This window comes from Sus scrofa, chromosome 3 (genome assembly GCF_054392235.1).
Source record: "Sus scrofa isolate SSC_HxYL_T2T_F1_AM1 chromosome 3, Sscrofa_HxYL_maternal_Yorkshire_Landrace_v2.0, whole genome shotgun sequence".
NCBI lineage: Eukaryota > Metazoa > Chordata > Mammalia > Artiodactyla > Suidae > Sus > Sus scrofa.
This window is the reverse complement of record NC_139385.1, coordinates 133,080,065-133,097,938: the sequence shown is the minus strand read 5'-3', so window position 1 is coordinate 133,097,938 and position 17,874 is coordinate 133,080,065. Positions and strand designations below refer to the sequence as shown.

The window sequence follows — 17,874 nt, the reverse complement described above, 5'->3', positions numbered from 1 at the left end:
GGCAGTTACAATTTCCAAGTGCAGAGGTATGTCCTCTCAGGGCTGGAAGGAAGGTGGTGAGAAGGAAACTTCAATCCCCAATAGAGGTAGGAAGTGGGTAGAAAATCAGTCTCACTTCTCCGAAAGCAATTTTCCTGTATGTATCAAGAGCCTTCAGATGTCACTGTGTGTTAATCCACTAATTCCATTTTTATGAATCGGCCCGAAAAAAACAAAACAAATCAAAGTCCAGGAAGATTTTTTTCAAACCATAGGAACATCACAGATTTACTTACACAGGAAATTTTCAAAAGGGCCTACATCGTCAGGAATTGAGGATCAATTGATTAAGTAAGTAAATCTATAAAGCAGAATAGGATACAGCTAAAGATCTGGTTTTTTGGAAATTTTAGTGATGTGGAGAAATATTCATGATATAACACTATATGGAAAAATCCAGAAATAAAACTATATGCAGCATGAACTCAAATTTTTGAATAGCTATTTTATACACATGATTGAGGAAGTAGTCAGAATATTTCAGAGAGAGGAAATTGGGAGGCATTTTCACTTTCCTCTCTATATTTTCCTAATCTTTATCATAAAGAAAATCTCGTAAAACAACAGCTTTACAGAGGTTAACAGAAGAAATAATAATAATAACAACAACAATAGAACTGCTTCTCTTTATTACGTGCTTATAGTGTGGTTGGCAATATGAGAAAGTGACTTACCTATATTTTAAGTCTTCTCCCTTCTGAAGCCTGGCAAGATAGGTTTTATCAAAAAGGAAACTGAGACTGAGAAATTAATTGACTTCACTAAGATTTGCTAAATGAATTACTGAAACCAACAGGTTACAAGTGAGGTGGAATACTCACTCGGGTAGTTAGTGTAGGAGCATGGGCTCCAGTACATTCCTTTGACAAGGATATTGATTAAGGCTCCAAGGAGTAACACCTCCACAGGCCTCGTTTTATTGTAGGAAATGCAAATTCCACACAGACTCTGTTTACTGTTAGAAATGCGAATCTCTAGCCCACTCCTCCACTGATAGAAAAAGAATGAGAGGAAGGGTGACTTAATCTAAGGAAAGAAAAGAACAAAGAAACCATAAAACTTTCAGGACATTTCCAACCCTAAAACCCCTATTGGACAAGGACTGACATAGGTAATTGAACAAGGCCAATGGGAGAAAACCACATCTTTCTGGACCCCACGTTGGTGCCCCCCCATCTTTAGGGAATAAAAACCCCTAAAGGATGAGAGAAAGGGGGCTCTTCTCCCCCCTCCCAGCCTGTCCTGGGAGCTATTTGCTTTTCTTTAATAAAGACTTTGCTTGCTTGTTGCCTGTGTGTTTGTGGAGCTCATTCTTCGACTGCTGTGAACAAGAACCCGGACTGGTACCATCTATCTGGTATCATAAGCACATGTGACATGCTCAGGGAATGAGATGTGACCCCTTTGGCTGCAGGAGAGAGTTGAAGGAGTCATGGGAGATGAAGGCCTCATGCAGGGAGGAGCCAGATCACGCAAAGCCTTGGATGCCTTCAAAGGAGGGAGATTCTATCCACCACGTAAAGTGGAACCAGTTTTGCAGATTAAAAAGAAAGAAAATGTGTGGCATTCCCATTGTGGCACAGTGGAAATGAATCTGACTAGTAGCCAGGAGGAGGCTGGTTTGATCCCTGGCCTCACTCAGTGGGTTAAGGATCCGGCATTGCCATGAGCTGTGGTGTGGGTCACAGATGTGGCTCAGATCTGATGTTGCTGTGGCTGTGGCATAGGCCAGCAACTGCAGCTCCAGTTGGACCCCTAGCCTGGGAACCTCCATATGTTGTGGGTGTGGCAGTAAAAAGGAAAAATAATAATAAATTTAAAGAGAACGAAAGAAAGAAAGAAAGAAAGAAAGAAAGAAAGAAAGAAAGAAAGAAAGAAAGAAAGAAAGAAAGAAAGGAAGAAAGAAAGAAAACGTGAATAAAAAATATTGCCGCCATATGAGTAAACAAAGGATGTTGCAGCCATCAAGCCAAGACATTACAGCTGCCTGTATGGTGAGCACTGAGGGAACTCAGGATGGAAACAGGATGCAGGACACTGCTGCCAGGGATGATTTGGGTGGGAATGATTTGAGTGAGCCTGCCTCTGGCATCTCCCCGTACATAGGAAAGTGCTACAGTCCTTACGTTGAGATATCTGCTTTTCTTTAATGAACAGTAACTTTGTTGATGTTCCAACAACCAGGTTTTCAGGGCACAAACTCCAATATATCCTGGCTCTTCCTCCCACCCCACCCCCCACCCCTGCCTTGTCTTTTCAGAGCCATCTCTCAGTGTTATCTGAGATGCTCTGTCCTGGGCTTAAGTCCTCACTTTTGTCCATCGAATGAAATATAACTCTCAACTAACTTTTTGGTTGTGAATTTTTTCCTCAGTTGACAAGAAGAAAGAAAGGATGGGAGGAAGAAAGAGAAGAAGGGAAGAAAATAATGCGTGCGTGCGTGTGTGTGTGTGTGTGTGTGTGTGTGTGTGTGTGTGCTGAAGTCTCATGGAGCAGTGCTCAGAAAGATTTACCGACATTGCACATCAATTCCAGCCTTTGTTAGGCATTGCCTTTCCACACTCCTGATCCAACAGAAACATAATTTTGGAGTATGTTCTCGGAGTGACGCTGGGTGGAAGCTAGAGATAAGCAGCCTCCTAGTGAACATGGAATTATCATTAAAATTCTCTTTGCTCATTTCTTTGTAGCATCGCTAAGTCACAGCCTTTTGTGTCACAGGGTGTCCATGGTCCTGTGTGACTAATTTCATCATTGCCACCTCTGACTCTAGGATTCAGTTTATTCCACAGACCGGGTTCACTTGCCGAGGGTTTTCGGTCAGAGCACTGCCGGTTCTCAAGCCTACACGCTCGAGACGATATGCACATGCACGCCTGCCCCTTGCAGTCCTGTCTCCATATTACTGTGTCACTCAGCCTTGTCAGTCAAGATTCCCAGAACCCCCAGCTCTTCAGACCTCCTGTTGGGAACATCAGTCATGTGGTCCACGATCCTGACTTACCAGAGCACTTCCTTACATGACATGACATTTCAATCATTTTTCCACCTAGTTATGTGCTTCTATAAATATTTGTACACATCAGTGCTTTCATAACACATATTCTGTGTCAGGCACAGGTCTCAAGACTTATGTTAAAGCCAATGGTCCTTCGAGGTAGGAGCTATTCCCCATCTTACACTCAAGAAACCGAAAGGTCTTCAAAGGCTTGCCCGAGAGTCTGTCATTAATTAGGTGCAGCCAGGATTTGAATCCCAGCTTTGGTTTCTAAGTCAGTGTTCTCGATTGTTGCGTGATGCTGTTGCTCACCTTCAGAAAAGAACATATTCTGAAAAGGGTGACACAAGAAATCATCATTACAATGAGATCACAGCAAGCCTACAGTGCTCTACCCACGGTGCCTCACACTCAAGCTCTCGATGTACATTTCTGACTGATTCTAGGCTGATGCGTTGACGGCGATGCCATTAACTACTAGATTTAATCCTCTCTCTCCTCTTTCCTTTTCTGCTACTTAAAAAATCCTATTATTCCCTTTTTCTTTTTTCGGTAAATTCTTTTCTGCTGATCTCATTCGTACCCATGATTTCACCACCTATCCCCTTGTTAATGATTTCCTTTCCAGTTTTGAAATTTCTTCCAAGGTCCAGATCCAAACACCCAGCATCAGACTAAACCTTGCCTCCTACATGTGGCACAGAGACCTCAAGCTCAACAAATTTCAAACCAAGCTTTGTGCCTCTCTTTCTTATTTTGTCGATGGCACCACCACTGTGATGCCTCAGCGACCCGAGAGTGGCCATGACTCTTGCTCTCCCCACTCCAGCCCCCCAGGCATCCCCTTCCTGACAATGTTTATCTCTTCCTTCCTGGAATCAACACTTGCCTGGCTCACACACCTTGCTCAGGTGTGTCCTCCGGACATGGTTTCCTTAAAACATTGTACTCCTTTTCGGGTCCTCTTTCCAACCAATTTACTTCCTGGAAACCACCCCCTATACCGAGAGGATGGAGCTGAAGACATTTCTATAAAAGAGAGAGCTCCCTACACTTGCGGAGTGCAAACAAGGTTATGCGAGTGTGGAAAGCCATGACTCTCAGTCAACTAGCTGGTCAGCCTCTCACCATATCATAGCTTCTCGCAGACACCTGAGCATGTACCATTCTCAGCATGTATTCTTCAAGGTCCTGACTAAACATCCCTCCTTCATGGAACTCTAACTTGTTTTATTTGTTGTAACTTCTTAGATCTCCAGACCACCTGACTATTTTTTTAATCCCCTTCACATGATACTTAATACTACTTTTGTCAGAATTTCTGTGTCCTTTTCCTGTTAGATCAGAAACCCTAGATCAAAGTCTGTTTCATCTTTTCAGTTCAGGGTGAGGTTTGGCACAACAGTACTCATTGACATTGAAGGTGGTCGAGTAAATGAATAAGTGAACAGAATTTGCCAAAATGATGTTTTAGATTGTATGAAAAAATGACCACAAAATAAGGGCTTTCTTGAAACCATGCAATTTTCCCCCCAGACACTGGGTTTCCCACGTGATCTGCTCTGGCTAGTAGATTACAGTGAGTGTGACACAGGCAGACTTAAGGGTGCTTAGCCACGGAGGCCTCCCCTCTCCTGCTGCCCTCGAGACTCTGACCATCATGGGAGTGGCCCAAGCCATTCTGCTGGATGCCAAGTGGCTGAAAAGAAGGCTCAGATGCTCCCACCTGCCAGCTGACCAAGGCGCAGGAGAGCACCCAGGGTAGGTCGGCTCAGCTATCACAGACATGACAAACCATCGGCTGACCCACAGAATAATACGATGAATAAAAGTTCTTGTTTTAAACTACTTAGTTTTAGGGTGGCTTTTTTTTTTTATCAGGGAAAGCCATTTGGGTACCCTGGGATGGCTAGTTTTCAAAGAATTGGAGTGCAGTCAAATGACTGGCACTGAGATACCTAAGCAGTTTTAGCTATGATGATGATGATGCTAATAATAATAAAACTTTCTAGTTAGAGATTTCCTAGTGAAATAGCTCCAGATTCAAGTGGAAGTTCTGTCATTTACTAGCTCTGTGACATTGAGCAAGTTACTTCACCCCTCTGATAATAGGCACCTGCCTTTCAGGGTTGTCGAAAGAATTTAATGGAATCATGTTCATAAATCAGCTATTACAGACTCCTACATGGTATTTGGTTGACACAGGTTGGTTATTTCTCTTGGTTGGTCTAGGACTTGAACATGCAGCTCTGCCTCTCTTCCTCCAAGCGAATTCCTCTGTTTCCATCTCTATCTCTATTTGTCTCTGTCTCTCTTCCTCCCAGCACAAGTAATACTTTGCTATTTAAATTTATTTACCAAACTGACTAAGCCAAGTAGTACTAAGTTCTTGCCAACTGAAGTCTCAGGTTGGTTTCTGGGGAGTTAATTACTTACACAAGTGTGTAAGTCAGTCCTGGCATTTTTAAGCTAACAAGTGCGCTGTTCAATTAATACCCCCATCTCCAAAGCCAGCAAATAAACAAAACAGCAACCAGATTAGGAGCAAAACTTAATTGCTCTCCATGTGGGCTCCCCTCCTGCTGCATCCTCCAAGTGTCCATGAAAAGTCCGAGATGAAAAGATTTGGGGCATCTATTCTTGTCCCTTCCTTTCTTGTCATTCTTAGGCACTTTAGACATTCCTGGGGTGCTGGCTGCAACACTTCACCAACTATTCATTATTTAGTAGCTGATGAGTCATGGTCTGTGCCCTCATGGTGTTTTCCTCCGTTAAGAGGTAAGAAAACAAGTGACTTCAGTATGGGCAGGCTACGGTGATGGTTACATGCTGGAATATTAAGTATAAAACGTATTCCAGGCACTAGGCTAAGCATGTGTTGTGTTTTAATGACCCAAGGAGTTGAAAAATAGTGACACCTCATCTGGAATCGACCCCTTCACTCACCCTCCTCTGCCCGAGCCACCTTGTATCATTTTTTTTTGGGGTCTGTATCATTTACAGTTCTCTGCATTTATAATATTTACCCATTTATTTAGTTCTTTATTGTCATTCTCCCCATGGGAATGTAGGTTCCATGAGAGGAGGTGCTTAGTATTCTTCGTCTGTTGCTGCCCAGATGGTATCTGGCCCACAGCAGACTCTCGGTGGCTGAATGGTGCGGAATAGACATGACAGAGAGGTGAGCAGTTTATTTGTTTCTCTCACCAAATGGGCTGGAAAGTTCTCCAGCACTGGTACCAGTTTGTCCATGTAACGCAAACTCCAAGCACAGGGTCAGGGACCTTGTGGGACCTCCATCACACTTGACAGCAAGTCTTAAAACTGCTGAAAACCACTAATATCCACTGCCGTTAAGGAATTTCTGATAGTTAAGATTTCTAGAATATTGAGGAGACTCCTGCGGATGGACATCTTTTAAGTAGCAGTTGTATGGGGAATTAAATAGATGTAAAATTGGTCTTTGCAATCATTTATTTGCATTCTCAAAATAAACATGGGTGGTAGAATGTTTGCCAACTCAAGGTTATCAGTGAAGATAGAATTCTTCCACATTCTTGTGTCACACTGTTTTACAATTGCCATGTCTGTCTTCTCTGGAGGATTTGAAGCTTTTGGAAGGCAGAGCATGTCTGACTGATCTTTATGTCCTTAATGACCTGCTCAGTGTTTTGTTTATAGTAGATGCTCAGAAAATGTTAAGCTGAATGAATGACAAGAGGGACGGACATTCCTGCCGCCCGTGCCAGGACCAGGGGTGCCCTCACAGACAGCCCAGCTTCCTGGTCAGCTGACCCACGTGTGCTAGCTCTGAGCTGCTGGCTCTTTGTGGTCACCGTGGTACCCACCCGATGGCTTTTCTCCCTTCCCCTTCATGTCTCCATTTATGTCCTACCTCTATTCACTTCGCTTGTCCGCTAGGCTGGAAAAAGAAAGTATTTAACTGCTTTGTCTATGACAGTATTATTTCCCTTTCAGTCTGCTTCTTCTCTCTCATGCGTAGAGAAGAGGAACACACATTTGTCAGCGCTGGTGGCAGATTAAAGACAACTGCAGATTTTTGGACACTACTCCCAACAAGAGCGGGGCATGTATCCTCACCCATCACATCTGGATGGCCCTGGGTACTGCTTTGACCAAAAGAACATGGTGGAGCCGGCCTGGTAGACTGGGAACATATGCTCCCTGTGCTCCGACACTCTCTCCAGGAGCCCTGAGCCATTGGGTAAGAAGTCCACCTACATTGTTGAGGGAAATCCTCTGAGATGGCCTGGAGGCGGAGAGGGCCCACACTGAGGCTGGCCTCCCCATGGGCCCAGGCCAGGTCCCAGGCAGGAGAACCAAGCCATCCTCCATCTGCTCAGCAGGCCAACTTCCAGCTGAATACTGCCCAGGGAGACCAGTGGACGCCACAGAACCGGTCTGTTTCATCCCACAAGGGATGCTTGACTCACAAAAAAAAAAAAAAAAAAAAAAAAAAAAACATGCAATATAATTAAACAATTATTCTTTTAAGTCACTAGGTACTGGGGTAGTTTGTTATGCAGCGATAGAAGAGCAAACCAGCATTAATTATACCACAAGAGTGTCAACTGGTCACTTAAGTATAAAACGTTCTACATAAAATGCAGGGGGCCCACCCTGTCGTTCTTCAGCCACCACGACTGTTTCTTTCCCGAAAGTGCTGGGCTTGTTGGGAGGACCTGAGCTCCATGGCCAAGAGTGCCTGCTGTTTAAAAATGAACAGAAATGAAGTCTTTGGCCACTAAAGTGTACAGGAGCCAAAATGACAAGCTTTTTATGGACTATCTACACTGCTTTTGCTGCATTGTTTTGAGGGTTCAGAGACTAAATAAAGAAATGACAGCAGATGCATCCAGTTTACTAACTACTATCTTTCTAATACGTGTGGGTCTCACACTACCAGGTATCAGACGGCTTGAGGGGGTTACAAAGCGAACAATATAAACACCTGCAATTGCCTTACATTTATGGTGGTCTTGACAAGCCCAAGCATTTTCTACTGGTTATGCTATTTGATCCTTACAAGAGCCCTGCATGATGATCAAGGAGGCGTCTGCTATTTCACGGTTTTCATGTTTTATGGATTTACCAACTTCTGCCTAGAAGCAGAAAGTGGTGACTCTGGGCTGAATTGTGTCCGCCCACATCCCCAGAACTTGTGACTAGGTTACCTTCTATGATCAAAGGGGCTTTGCCATGTACTTACCTGAAGATTTTGATATGAGATTGTCCTGATTACCTCGATGGGTCTGGGCCTGGTTAAATCCCAGGAGTCCTTATAAGAGGGAGGCAGCAGCGTCAGGGTGAGAAAGGTGAGGTGATGATGCAAACAGTGATTAAAATGACATGCTTTGAGGATGAAAAGGGGGGTCACAAGCCAAAGCATGTAGGGACAACTAGATGCTGAAAAAGGCCAGGGAACACACTACTGGAGAGTCTCCATAAGCCCTGTGGCTGCCTCGATTTTAGCCCGTGTTATTGGTGGAACTATGTCCCTCCAAATTCCTATGTTGTGGTCCTAACCCAGTACCTGGGTACAAGTCTGTTTAGAGGTAATTAGGTTCAATGAGGTCATTGGGGGGTAATCCAGGATGACTGGTGTCCTTAGAGGAGGAGTGTGCGTGCAGAGGAGCAGACCACGCGGAGATACAGGGGAAGACGCCCATCCACCAGCCAAGGACAGAGGCCTCAGAAGAAATCAACCCCCCTGACACCTTAATCTTGAACTTCCAGACTCTAGAACTGTGAGGTCACACATTTCTGTAGTGTAAACCACCCAGTTGGTGGTACTTGGCGGTGGCAGCCTAAGCAGACAGGTACAGCCGTCACCACTGGTTGCTTCAGGTCCTTCATGGCAGAGTTGAGACTGGATCCCAGGCGTTCTGGGAGCTCCTGGAGCTCTTCCTGCTGCTTCGGGCCATGCTTCCTCCTCCTGATGGCACAGTGGTTACACATCTCTCGGATTCAAATTGCAGCCTCCATCAATCCCTAGCTATGCAGTCTCGGATGAGTGACTTACATTTCCATCAGGCACTGGTTTTCTCTCTGTGCTGCAGTGAGGAGCAAATGATTTCCTACACGTGGGGCCCTTGGCACGTAGCTATCATTCAGTGAACCGCAGGCATTGTGTCTGACCTCCGTGCTTCAGATTGAGAGAGGACGAATGGAGTTTTCTAGCAAAATCCCTTGAGAGCCTTCTCCTGAAAATCCATATCTTCAAAAAATAAGTAAAGGAAAGAGAAAAACGAGGGACAAGATCACCAGCGCGAACACTGCACACAGCAGAGAGGGTCTCTTTCCTCGTGGAAAGTGTTGACTTCTGCAGCAAAATCTCTCTGCTATGACAGCTATAGAATCTGTAATCACTCGTGGGGGCAGAAACTATTATTCATCAATGTCACTGTCATGAAATGAAATGTAAGTGCCTGCAGAGACACAGTGTGGGCTCAGGACGCTTGCAAAGAACCTGTAATTGGTAGCCCGCCGCTCCAATTGGCAAGAGAGCCTGCGCTCCAGGCGGGTTCCGGCTGCAGAACTTGTCTGTGGTGATTCTCATGAACCTTGAGATGTCTGACCAGGGCAGTCCTTGCCCTTTCTTGTCCAGCAACGTCCTGTGTGTCGGGGGCAGGGTGGGTAGCTCTCCCTCCAACACAGACACTCGGGGCTGTACAAGGATGCTGTCCCCACACAGCCTAAGGGGGGTTCTTACTAATTCTGTGATCTTAGCTCTAGATCCCCGAGTGGCTAAAGGTACAGACACCTGTCCGTGAAGTTCGGGAAGTTAGACCCCATCCTCTCCTGTTTCGCTGTTTTTATGTTTTCTGGAATAAATCCCTATGCTCACTCCAAGGACACAGCCCAAGAAGGAACACACAAGCCCAAGAGCTGCACTCAGTGCTCCAGCAAACTTGTCAGAATCGGCCCTGTGTGGCCACGACATGCTGGAGCAGGTCAGTCCTAAAATCTGGGACATCCTGCGTCTGAAAACAGGCATTCTAGAATAAAAGAGCCCAAAGTACTCTTTTGCGCCCTCTTCTGGTGAATTTTGTATGACTTAATTACAATCTAGATTATAGATGGAATATTTTTCTCATGAATTAGAAAAAAATAAAGATCCTCAGGAGAACTTTCCCAGCCTGGCCCACACACCAGTAGAGTGTTCTTAGCCATAAAAGGCCTGGAATGCCAGGCTAAAGGTTTCGTTGCTCTTAAATCATGCTGCTTACTTGTGACCCAGACTAGTGATTAATTCTTCATGCTCTCGTTTATTCATTCATTCATCCATTCATTCGATGCATGCTTTGAGGATTTACTCTGAGCCAGATGCTGTGCTGAGTCCTAATGATCCAAAGGTTAATAAGCTGGAGGCCCTACCTGGAAAGGAACCTACAGTGTGGTGGAAAATAGTATCACCTCTTACGTCTAGTTGGCAGCCTACGCTGCGCCCTCCTCTGCAGCTCACCTATGTAAGGTTGCTCAGAAATGCTGGAGCCGGTGAGTGTGAGGCAAACAGAAACTTCGTGCCTCTTCTGGACTCTGGAGAGCGCCTCTCTCCCTGGGCATTAAGTTAAGGGCACAGATCAGTTATGAAGGTATCTTTAGTGAGAACCAGCAGGCAGGCTGCATGTACATCTTTGGGGGGTTCACGACAGCATTCAGAAATCCCGGATGGAACCAGAGCTACTTAAGGCGCCCTTCCTTCCACGGGCTCTGGCGATTGCCACAGGCTCGGCTTCCTGGCTGAGTGCGGGGCGAGATGGGAGGGAGGGAGACGGAGGTGAGGACAGGGAGAGAGGGAAAGGGAGAGAAGGGGACTGAAGGAGGAGAGGAAGAGATCACGGTAGAGTCCCCATGTGGCCTTGCAGATCCTTTAATGAAGTCATAGATGCCACACTTATTTCCCAATAGTCCCTACTGCAGGTGTATAAGGACAGGTCTGCAGTGAATAAATACCATATGCTCATCACTTATAAATGCCACTGTATTTAATAGAATAATCTGGGTAGAGGTACACCGTGGGGACAGGACTTCGTCATGTAATGAGTGCTGCATTATGCATGAAGGATTCATGAAAGTACCTGCAAAACTTAGCAAGAACATTGCAGAAACAAACACTTTCATGCTTGACACAGACTCAACCATTTGAGTATAGAATTCTTTTTTTTTTTTTTTAAATACCATGCCCTGGGGAAATCAAGATGGTAAGATTTAGCACCTGTCCTCCAGGGGCTCACAGTCTAGTGATAAAACAACCAAGCAAATGGACCATTGTGCTTCAAGATGGCAAGGGTCATGGCTGGAAGCCAGGGTCCCATGGGGCACATGGGGAGGCAGAGATGCCTGAGCTGAGAAACGTAGGCCCATTTGTCATGATCCAGGTAAACGCTATGAGACATCAACATGTGTCAAGGCCAGGGGGCAAGATAGGCCTAGGGTCTGCCAGTGGAGTAGAGGGTGGGTGAGGTGCCTACAGAGGATGAGATCAGGGAGATAACAGCCAGAGGGGCTCGCAGCTTTGCAGACCAACCCACCTTCTGGGAGCTTCCTCGCTGAAAGCCTTCTGAGAAATCCTTCTACTTGGCAATTCTTCCTTAGACGTGCCTGATCTCTCTGACTCTTTTTTCCTTCCTTTATGCCTCTCCTTTTTCATCCCATTCATTCCAGAAAACCTAGTCCTAAAAGTGGACTAGCTTCTGCAGCGCTTGGAATAATGGCTCCTGCAGTTAAATCTAGGAGCTTTAATTCCACGCTTTAATTTGTTTTGTGACTCAAGCAGTCCTTTCTCCTCAGTGGGCCTCAGTGTCCTGGACCAAATGCATGGGGGAGAGGGCGGAGGGCTTGAGGAGTTTGTTCTAACTGCCCTTTTAGACCTAAGTAATCTTCATTTGGCTCATCACAGCTTAAATTTGCTACAGGACTTAGGTTTTGGAAAGTTGGCAGAGGGTTTGTGAATAGTTCGACTTCAGAGAAGGTACACTTTGGTTTGCAGAGGCATAAGGATAGGTTGGTGGGGGAGAGAGAGGGTGGTCCCTGCTTTCTCCTGCTGGGGGTCTAGGGGAGCCATGGAATATCCACGACTCATCCCTGTGGGAACACCTCCACTCCAGCCTCAGCGCTGGAAACCAGACTCTGAAGCCGGTGGAACCAGGTTTATAAGGCAGTGAAGCGTGAGCAAATGCTCCCTTCCGCTGTGGCTTGTGGGATTCCTCAACTGGCTAATGGTTTCCACATCCATCCTTCGGGAGTGATGCATTTTTTTAAAAAGGGACTTTACTCAAATTATATCTCCCCAGGAACAGAAACTGGCAGCACTTAGGACTCAAACCCAGCCTAAACCCAGATTGGGACTTGAACCCAGGTTTTAAATTAGAATCCCTCACCTGGTGTCTGGACTCACTGAGGTTCAGGTTCTCTGTGCCGCCACGTAGCAGGAATTCATCGAGAGACTAGGTGATTGGCAAGAAATAGATTTATTAAGAGAGGAGGCTGTGAGAGACGCAAGCCGGCAGGCAAGGAGTCTTTGCCCTGAGGATTGGGTGGGCTGCAATTTTACAATCCAAGGGAAAAGGGGGGGAGGAAAATCACCTTTTCCTCTTTCTTGGAGTAGTAGCTTCTCCTCGGTATCCATCCCGTAAGAGAGTCGTTAACCCTATAAGGTCAAACCAGGACTGTAGTCATGCTTATTCAAATCAGCAGAAGGGCAGTCCTTAAACCCCTGCCCTTGGTCTGAACCGGAATGCAGGCCTCACCCCATCTCCCCCCTAGTGATCTGGGGCATTTCTCACGCCTCCTCTAATCAAGCAAGCCTGCCTTGTTCTGATGGCTTTTCCTGAGCACCTATTAACTTACAGTGGTCTCCCAACTTCCCTAAATTTCCCTCTCTACCTTATGATCCCTTATTGAAACTTCCACTACTACCTGGGTAACTGTCCCACTCCATCCCTGTCAGAACTAGAACTAGAGAAACCCTGGGCTTTTATTGATGGGGAATGAAGTTGCCTGAAAGAGCACCACGTTCACAGAACACACTGGGTCTTCACCAGTATGCATTCTAAGGCTTTTCCTACCTAAGAAGTGACAAACAGCTGGTGCTCAGTCTCTTGTGAGTTGTGCAATTTTCTGCTGCTTCTTAGTTATATTGAGTAACTAGCACCTTCTTCATTGTAACTTCCTGGGGGCAAAGATTGAATCTCAGTGAAGCTTCTCCTTCTGTGACAGGAACTAATGAATAAAAATGGGAATGAATAGCCATCCTTGGAGGATTAAGTGTGCTTTATGGTGCAAATCTATTTTGTATGAAGTACTTGAAAAAAGACTGTCAAATAAAAAAGCATCTGCCTGACATAGCTGCTTCAATTTTTTTTTTTCTCTCTTTTTAGGGCAGCACCCATGGCACATGGAGGTTCCCAGGTGGGCCTATGCCACAGCCACAGCAATGTGGGATCTGAGCTGCATCTGTGGCCTACGCTGCAGCTCACAGCAATGCCAGATCCTTAACCCACTGAGCAGGGCTGGAGCTCGAACCTTCATCCTCATAGATACTAGTCAGGTTGTTACTGCTGAGCCACAAAGGGAATTCCTTGTTTCAATTTTTTAAGCTGCGGTAATGGTAAGCAGTAAAAATAATTAATGTTTAGAAACAAAATTCAAAAAAAATTTTTTTAGTAACAAAATCCAGCAGGAGTTTGCATGGTCCTAGCTTGGCCACTTGTCCGCTGTGTAATCGTGTATATGTGTGTAGCATAATTAGAATCTCAATTTCTTAAACTGTAAAAGTGGAGCAGTAACTGCTACCTATCTCATTGAATTGTGACATCAAATAGAAAAATGAGTGTGCCATACTATATTGGAGGAAATTATTATTAATATGGTATATAAAACATTATAACTTCATGAGTAAGTTAAGCCAGCAAATATATGTAAAACATAGAACAATATCAAGTGGATATTCCAAGTGCATGACAGCTAGGATGGTAGGCGTGCTACAGTTATTAGCCATAAATATTCATTAAGTTACCACTTGTGTCAGTTACTCAAATATAGACCTGTTAAGATGTCATCTAAACACTGAAAAGCAAAATAGAATTTGCATAGCCCAACCCCCTTAATATTAACTCTTTCTTGACAATATTGCTTTGCTCAGGACAGGTATGAATTTATCAGTTAATACTCTTTGAAAGCAGTCATTGAGGTAGCAGCTAAGTCTCGTTTGTCCCACTTCTTTTTTTTTTTTTTTTTGTCTTTTTGTCTTTTCTAGGGCCCCTCCCACGGCACATGGAGGTTCCCAGGCTAGGGGTCCAATCAGAGCTTAATGAGGGATCTGTGTCTGCGACACCACAGCTCACGGCAACACTGGATCCTTAACCCACTAAGCGAGGCCAGGGATTGAACCCGCAACTTCATGGTTCCCAGTCGGAATCGTTAACCACTCAGCCACGAGGGGAACTCCTCGATTGTCCCACTTCTGCCTGGGTATCTCTGGCTTGTTTTCAAGAATCTCATGGGATACCTTGCCTCGGTGTCATCAGACCCACAGCTCACTCTCTCTTTCTAGTCTAATTATGTGACTTGTTGGGAGTGGCCCTTCAGTGGCTTCCTGTGACTGTTGTTTTACCTTCTAGGTGCTCATAAACCATTTCTTTAACAACCTGTGGAACCTGGAGCTAATTAGCAAACTCTGAAGATCCACTTGCAAACTATCTTTGCTTCGTTTTTGAACATCTTGATGGTATTTGACCACTTAACTGGTATCAAGGGATAATCTCAGAGGAGGAATCTGCAAAATGTTACTCATCTTCTCTCTCTCCATTCTTTGACAGCTTCAGAGATTTTTGACAACTGGTTAGCTGTCTAATTTACCAATTCTCACTCTATCCCGGGAAACCTGAAATCTTTCAAGACAGTGGGGGCTGTGGCCTACGAAGAAATGCATTTGGTCTTTGTCTCTGGTTCCTGGCATAGAGGTCCTAAAACCCTTGTAATTTCCTGAGTGATAGGAGTATTTTTATTATTCATAATAAACCCCTTCTGATGACATTGAGTTTATGCTAATGAGGTGATTTAGGGTGGGGCCCCCTAGATGCCACAAGGTGGGGCTGATCACCAGAAAGACAAGTAATTAGAAAGTTGGAACTTTCTGCCCCACCCACTGACCTCTGGGAAGTCGGCGAGGCTAGAGATTAGGTTCTATGTAAACACTTCACCTGGGAGATTTGATCAACTTCAGAATTAGTCATCAAATTCTAATCAGCCAATACATGTGCTTGGGAGGACAACACACCCAGCTCCACAGCGACAGAAGCTTCTGAGCTTGGGACTCTTTCAGACTGAACCCTATGTACCTCTTCATCCTATGTTCATTTGTATCCTTTATAATAAGCCAGTAAACTTAGGTATTGGGTGCTTTTCTGAGTATTGTGCTTTGATCTGGCAAATTATCACCCCTGAGGAGGGGGTCCTGGAAACCACTAATTGGTAGCCAAGTTGCACTGAAGTGTGGGTAGCCTAGGGATCCACTACTTGTGATTGGCCTCAGGGGCAGGGGCAATCTTTTGGGACTGAGTCTTTAACTGGTGGGGTGTGCGCTACTTCCGAGTAGTTAATGTCCAAATTCAGTTGACATGTAGGACTTGGTGTCTGCAGAGAATTGGCAGTTGATCTTAGAAAAGAGCCCAGGTATCACCAAGTCTCCCCACCCACCTTTGATCTCACATCCTCCGCAGCCACTTCTGTGGCTCTCCAGTCAGTTAGTATTCATTTTCCTTTACTGAAAGACAGCTGCAAAGAGAAGTCTTCTACTTTGCCTACATGATTCAATAATAAAAACCATTACCACCAAGCCATGGATCTACCCCCAATCTGACTGCTTTCTTGCACCTAATGTACAGCAAACATTCTTATGGGTAATCATGTTTGGAAGTATTCCCCCTTCTCTTAAAGATTCTATTCTTATAGAATTTTAAGTTCATTTCTCAGATCCATCTTGTCCTATGACCCTCCCACCCCCATTCCCTAATAATATGTCCTTTTCAGAGGAAATGGAATTTGGGCATACCTACCCCTCTCTCACAGCAAGAGACTTAATGACATCTAAGCTCAAGTGAAGAGGAAGCTGAGGGAGTCATCTGGCTTTAATATGAAGTTCAGTAAATTCCTATTTAGGATGTGAACTAAAAGTTTCATTAAAAGAGGAAAGCCATTATGTAATGGCTCAAGTGCATCAGGGTTTCTTTTATTAAAGAAAAGGCATTTAAAAGTCAAGGGCTACACACTGAGAGGAAACATACTCATAAAAACAGCCTCTAGATGTGTTCCTGGGCCAGCAAACAATGTGATAAAAATTGTTGCTGTCAAGTGAAAAGTTCTTAATGAAAGAACCCTGTCTCTCAGCTCTTGCAATCAAAATCTTTCTATCTTGATGCCTTCTCCTTGCCAGCATGTCTCCTGCTCTAGTCTAACAAATAGGTTTTTCTCTTTCACCTTTGTAAGCAGCTTCCTCTGTGGCAGGAGGCAGAGGCAGCAGAAGGACTGGCACTGCCTTAAAGCTCCCCTTTCTTTACAATGTTTCCATTTCTAGAATCTCTCCTGGCCCCTCACCCATCCACCGATGCAAACGGAATTAATTTATTCCCTAAATAAGGATGTAATAAATATCCACTATATGCCAGACACGACCCACTGTGAATACAAAGAGGAATGAGAGTGTCCTTCTCTCAACTGGCCTAATTGGGGAGAAGGTGGACAGGCCAATCCCAAGATAGAAAGTACCAGGTTAGGGATGGACATGGCGCTCGAGGCGCATAGAACAAAGAATGTCTGGGTGAGTCTGCATAAGTCAGGAAGCTATCACGACTTAGGGTTTTTAAGAATAAGGGGTCCTAGGGATTGTGAATTGTGTTAGAGATGAAGGGAAAAACCGTATGCAAAGGTACAGTTCTGTGAACGTGCATGGAAAAGTCCAGGAGTGGCGAAAGACTAAATAATACAGTAAATAGCATATAAAGACTGAATCATTAGAATGGCTGTAATGAAAAAGACTGACAATATCAAGTGTTGACAAGGACATAACAAAAGTGGAACCCTCTTACTTTGCTGGCTGAAACATAAAATGGTAGAGCTACTTTGAAAAGCAGTGTCACAACTTCTTAGAAAATTAAATTCACACATGCAATATGATCCAAAAATTCCACTCTTAGACAGTTACCCCAGAGAAATGAAAACATATCAACCCAAGGATTTACATTCACATATTCATAACATGTTTCATAAGAGCATAAAGTGGAAACCATCCAAAAGCCCATCAACCGCTGAACTGACAGTGTTCATTTCAGAATGTGGTATATCGACATTACGAAATGCTACTCGGAAATAAAAAGGGGCAAACTGATGATCCACGCTGCAAATGGGTGAACTTCAAAAACATTATGGCAAGTGAAATATGACAGGCTCAAATGACATATGATCATAAGGAGCGTATGATTCATATGGATTTTGCAGAAAAGGCAATTCCACAGAGGCAGAATGCAGGGCTGTGGTTGCCTGAGCAGGGCAACACACAGAAGGATTTAAGGATGCTCTTCAGAGTTCCAAGTCCTCCAGAAAGGCTGTCCCTCTCCCAATTGCCATCCCTTCTCAAGTCTAAAAGTGGTCAGCTGTGTATTTAGTCTCCTGTGGCCAATCTAATTCATGATGACAAACTTAGTCACTTAAAACAGTACACATTTATCTTCTCTCAGTTGGAAGCCAGAAGTCTGAAATGAGTCTGAAGCCCACCCCCAGGGCTGATTCCTTTGGCAGCTCTGGGGGGATCTCAC

General features: G+C 44.7%; 1 protein-coding gene across 8 annotated transcripts in view; it reads right to left on the bottom strand.

Annotated features, from left to right (window-relative positions):
- Positions 1-17,874, bottom strand: part of LOC146404944 (uncharacterized) — a 488,622-nt gene that overhangs the window by 5,579 nt on the left and 465,169 nt on the right. For 4 of the 8 annotated variants that reach the window (XR_014839802.1, XR_014839793.1, XR_014839797.1 and 1 more), the window contains one exon: positions 224-3,368. The exons of 1 other annotated variant lie outside the window; for it this stretch is intronic. Coding sequence is in view for 1 of the 7 variants with exons in the window: in XM_085016145.1 (XP_084872271.1) it covers positions 3,267-3,368; positions 8,268-8,336 (171 nt within the window). In the remaining 6 variants the exon portion in view is untranslated. Of the gene's footprint in view, positions 1-223; positions 3,369-8,267; positions 8,337-17,874 lie in introns of those variants that run through there. 3 more of the 8 variants (XR_014839798.1, XM_085016145.1, XR_014839794.1) reach the window with 2 other exon arrangements.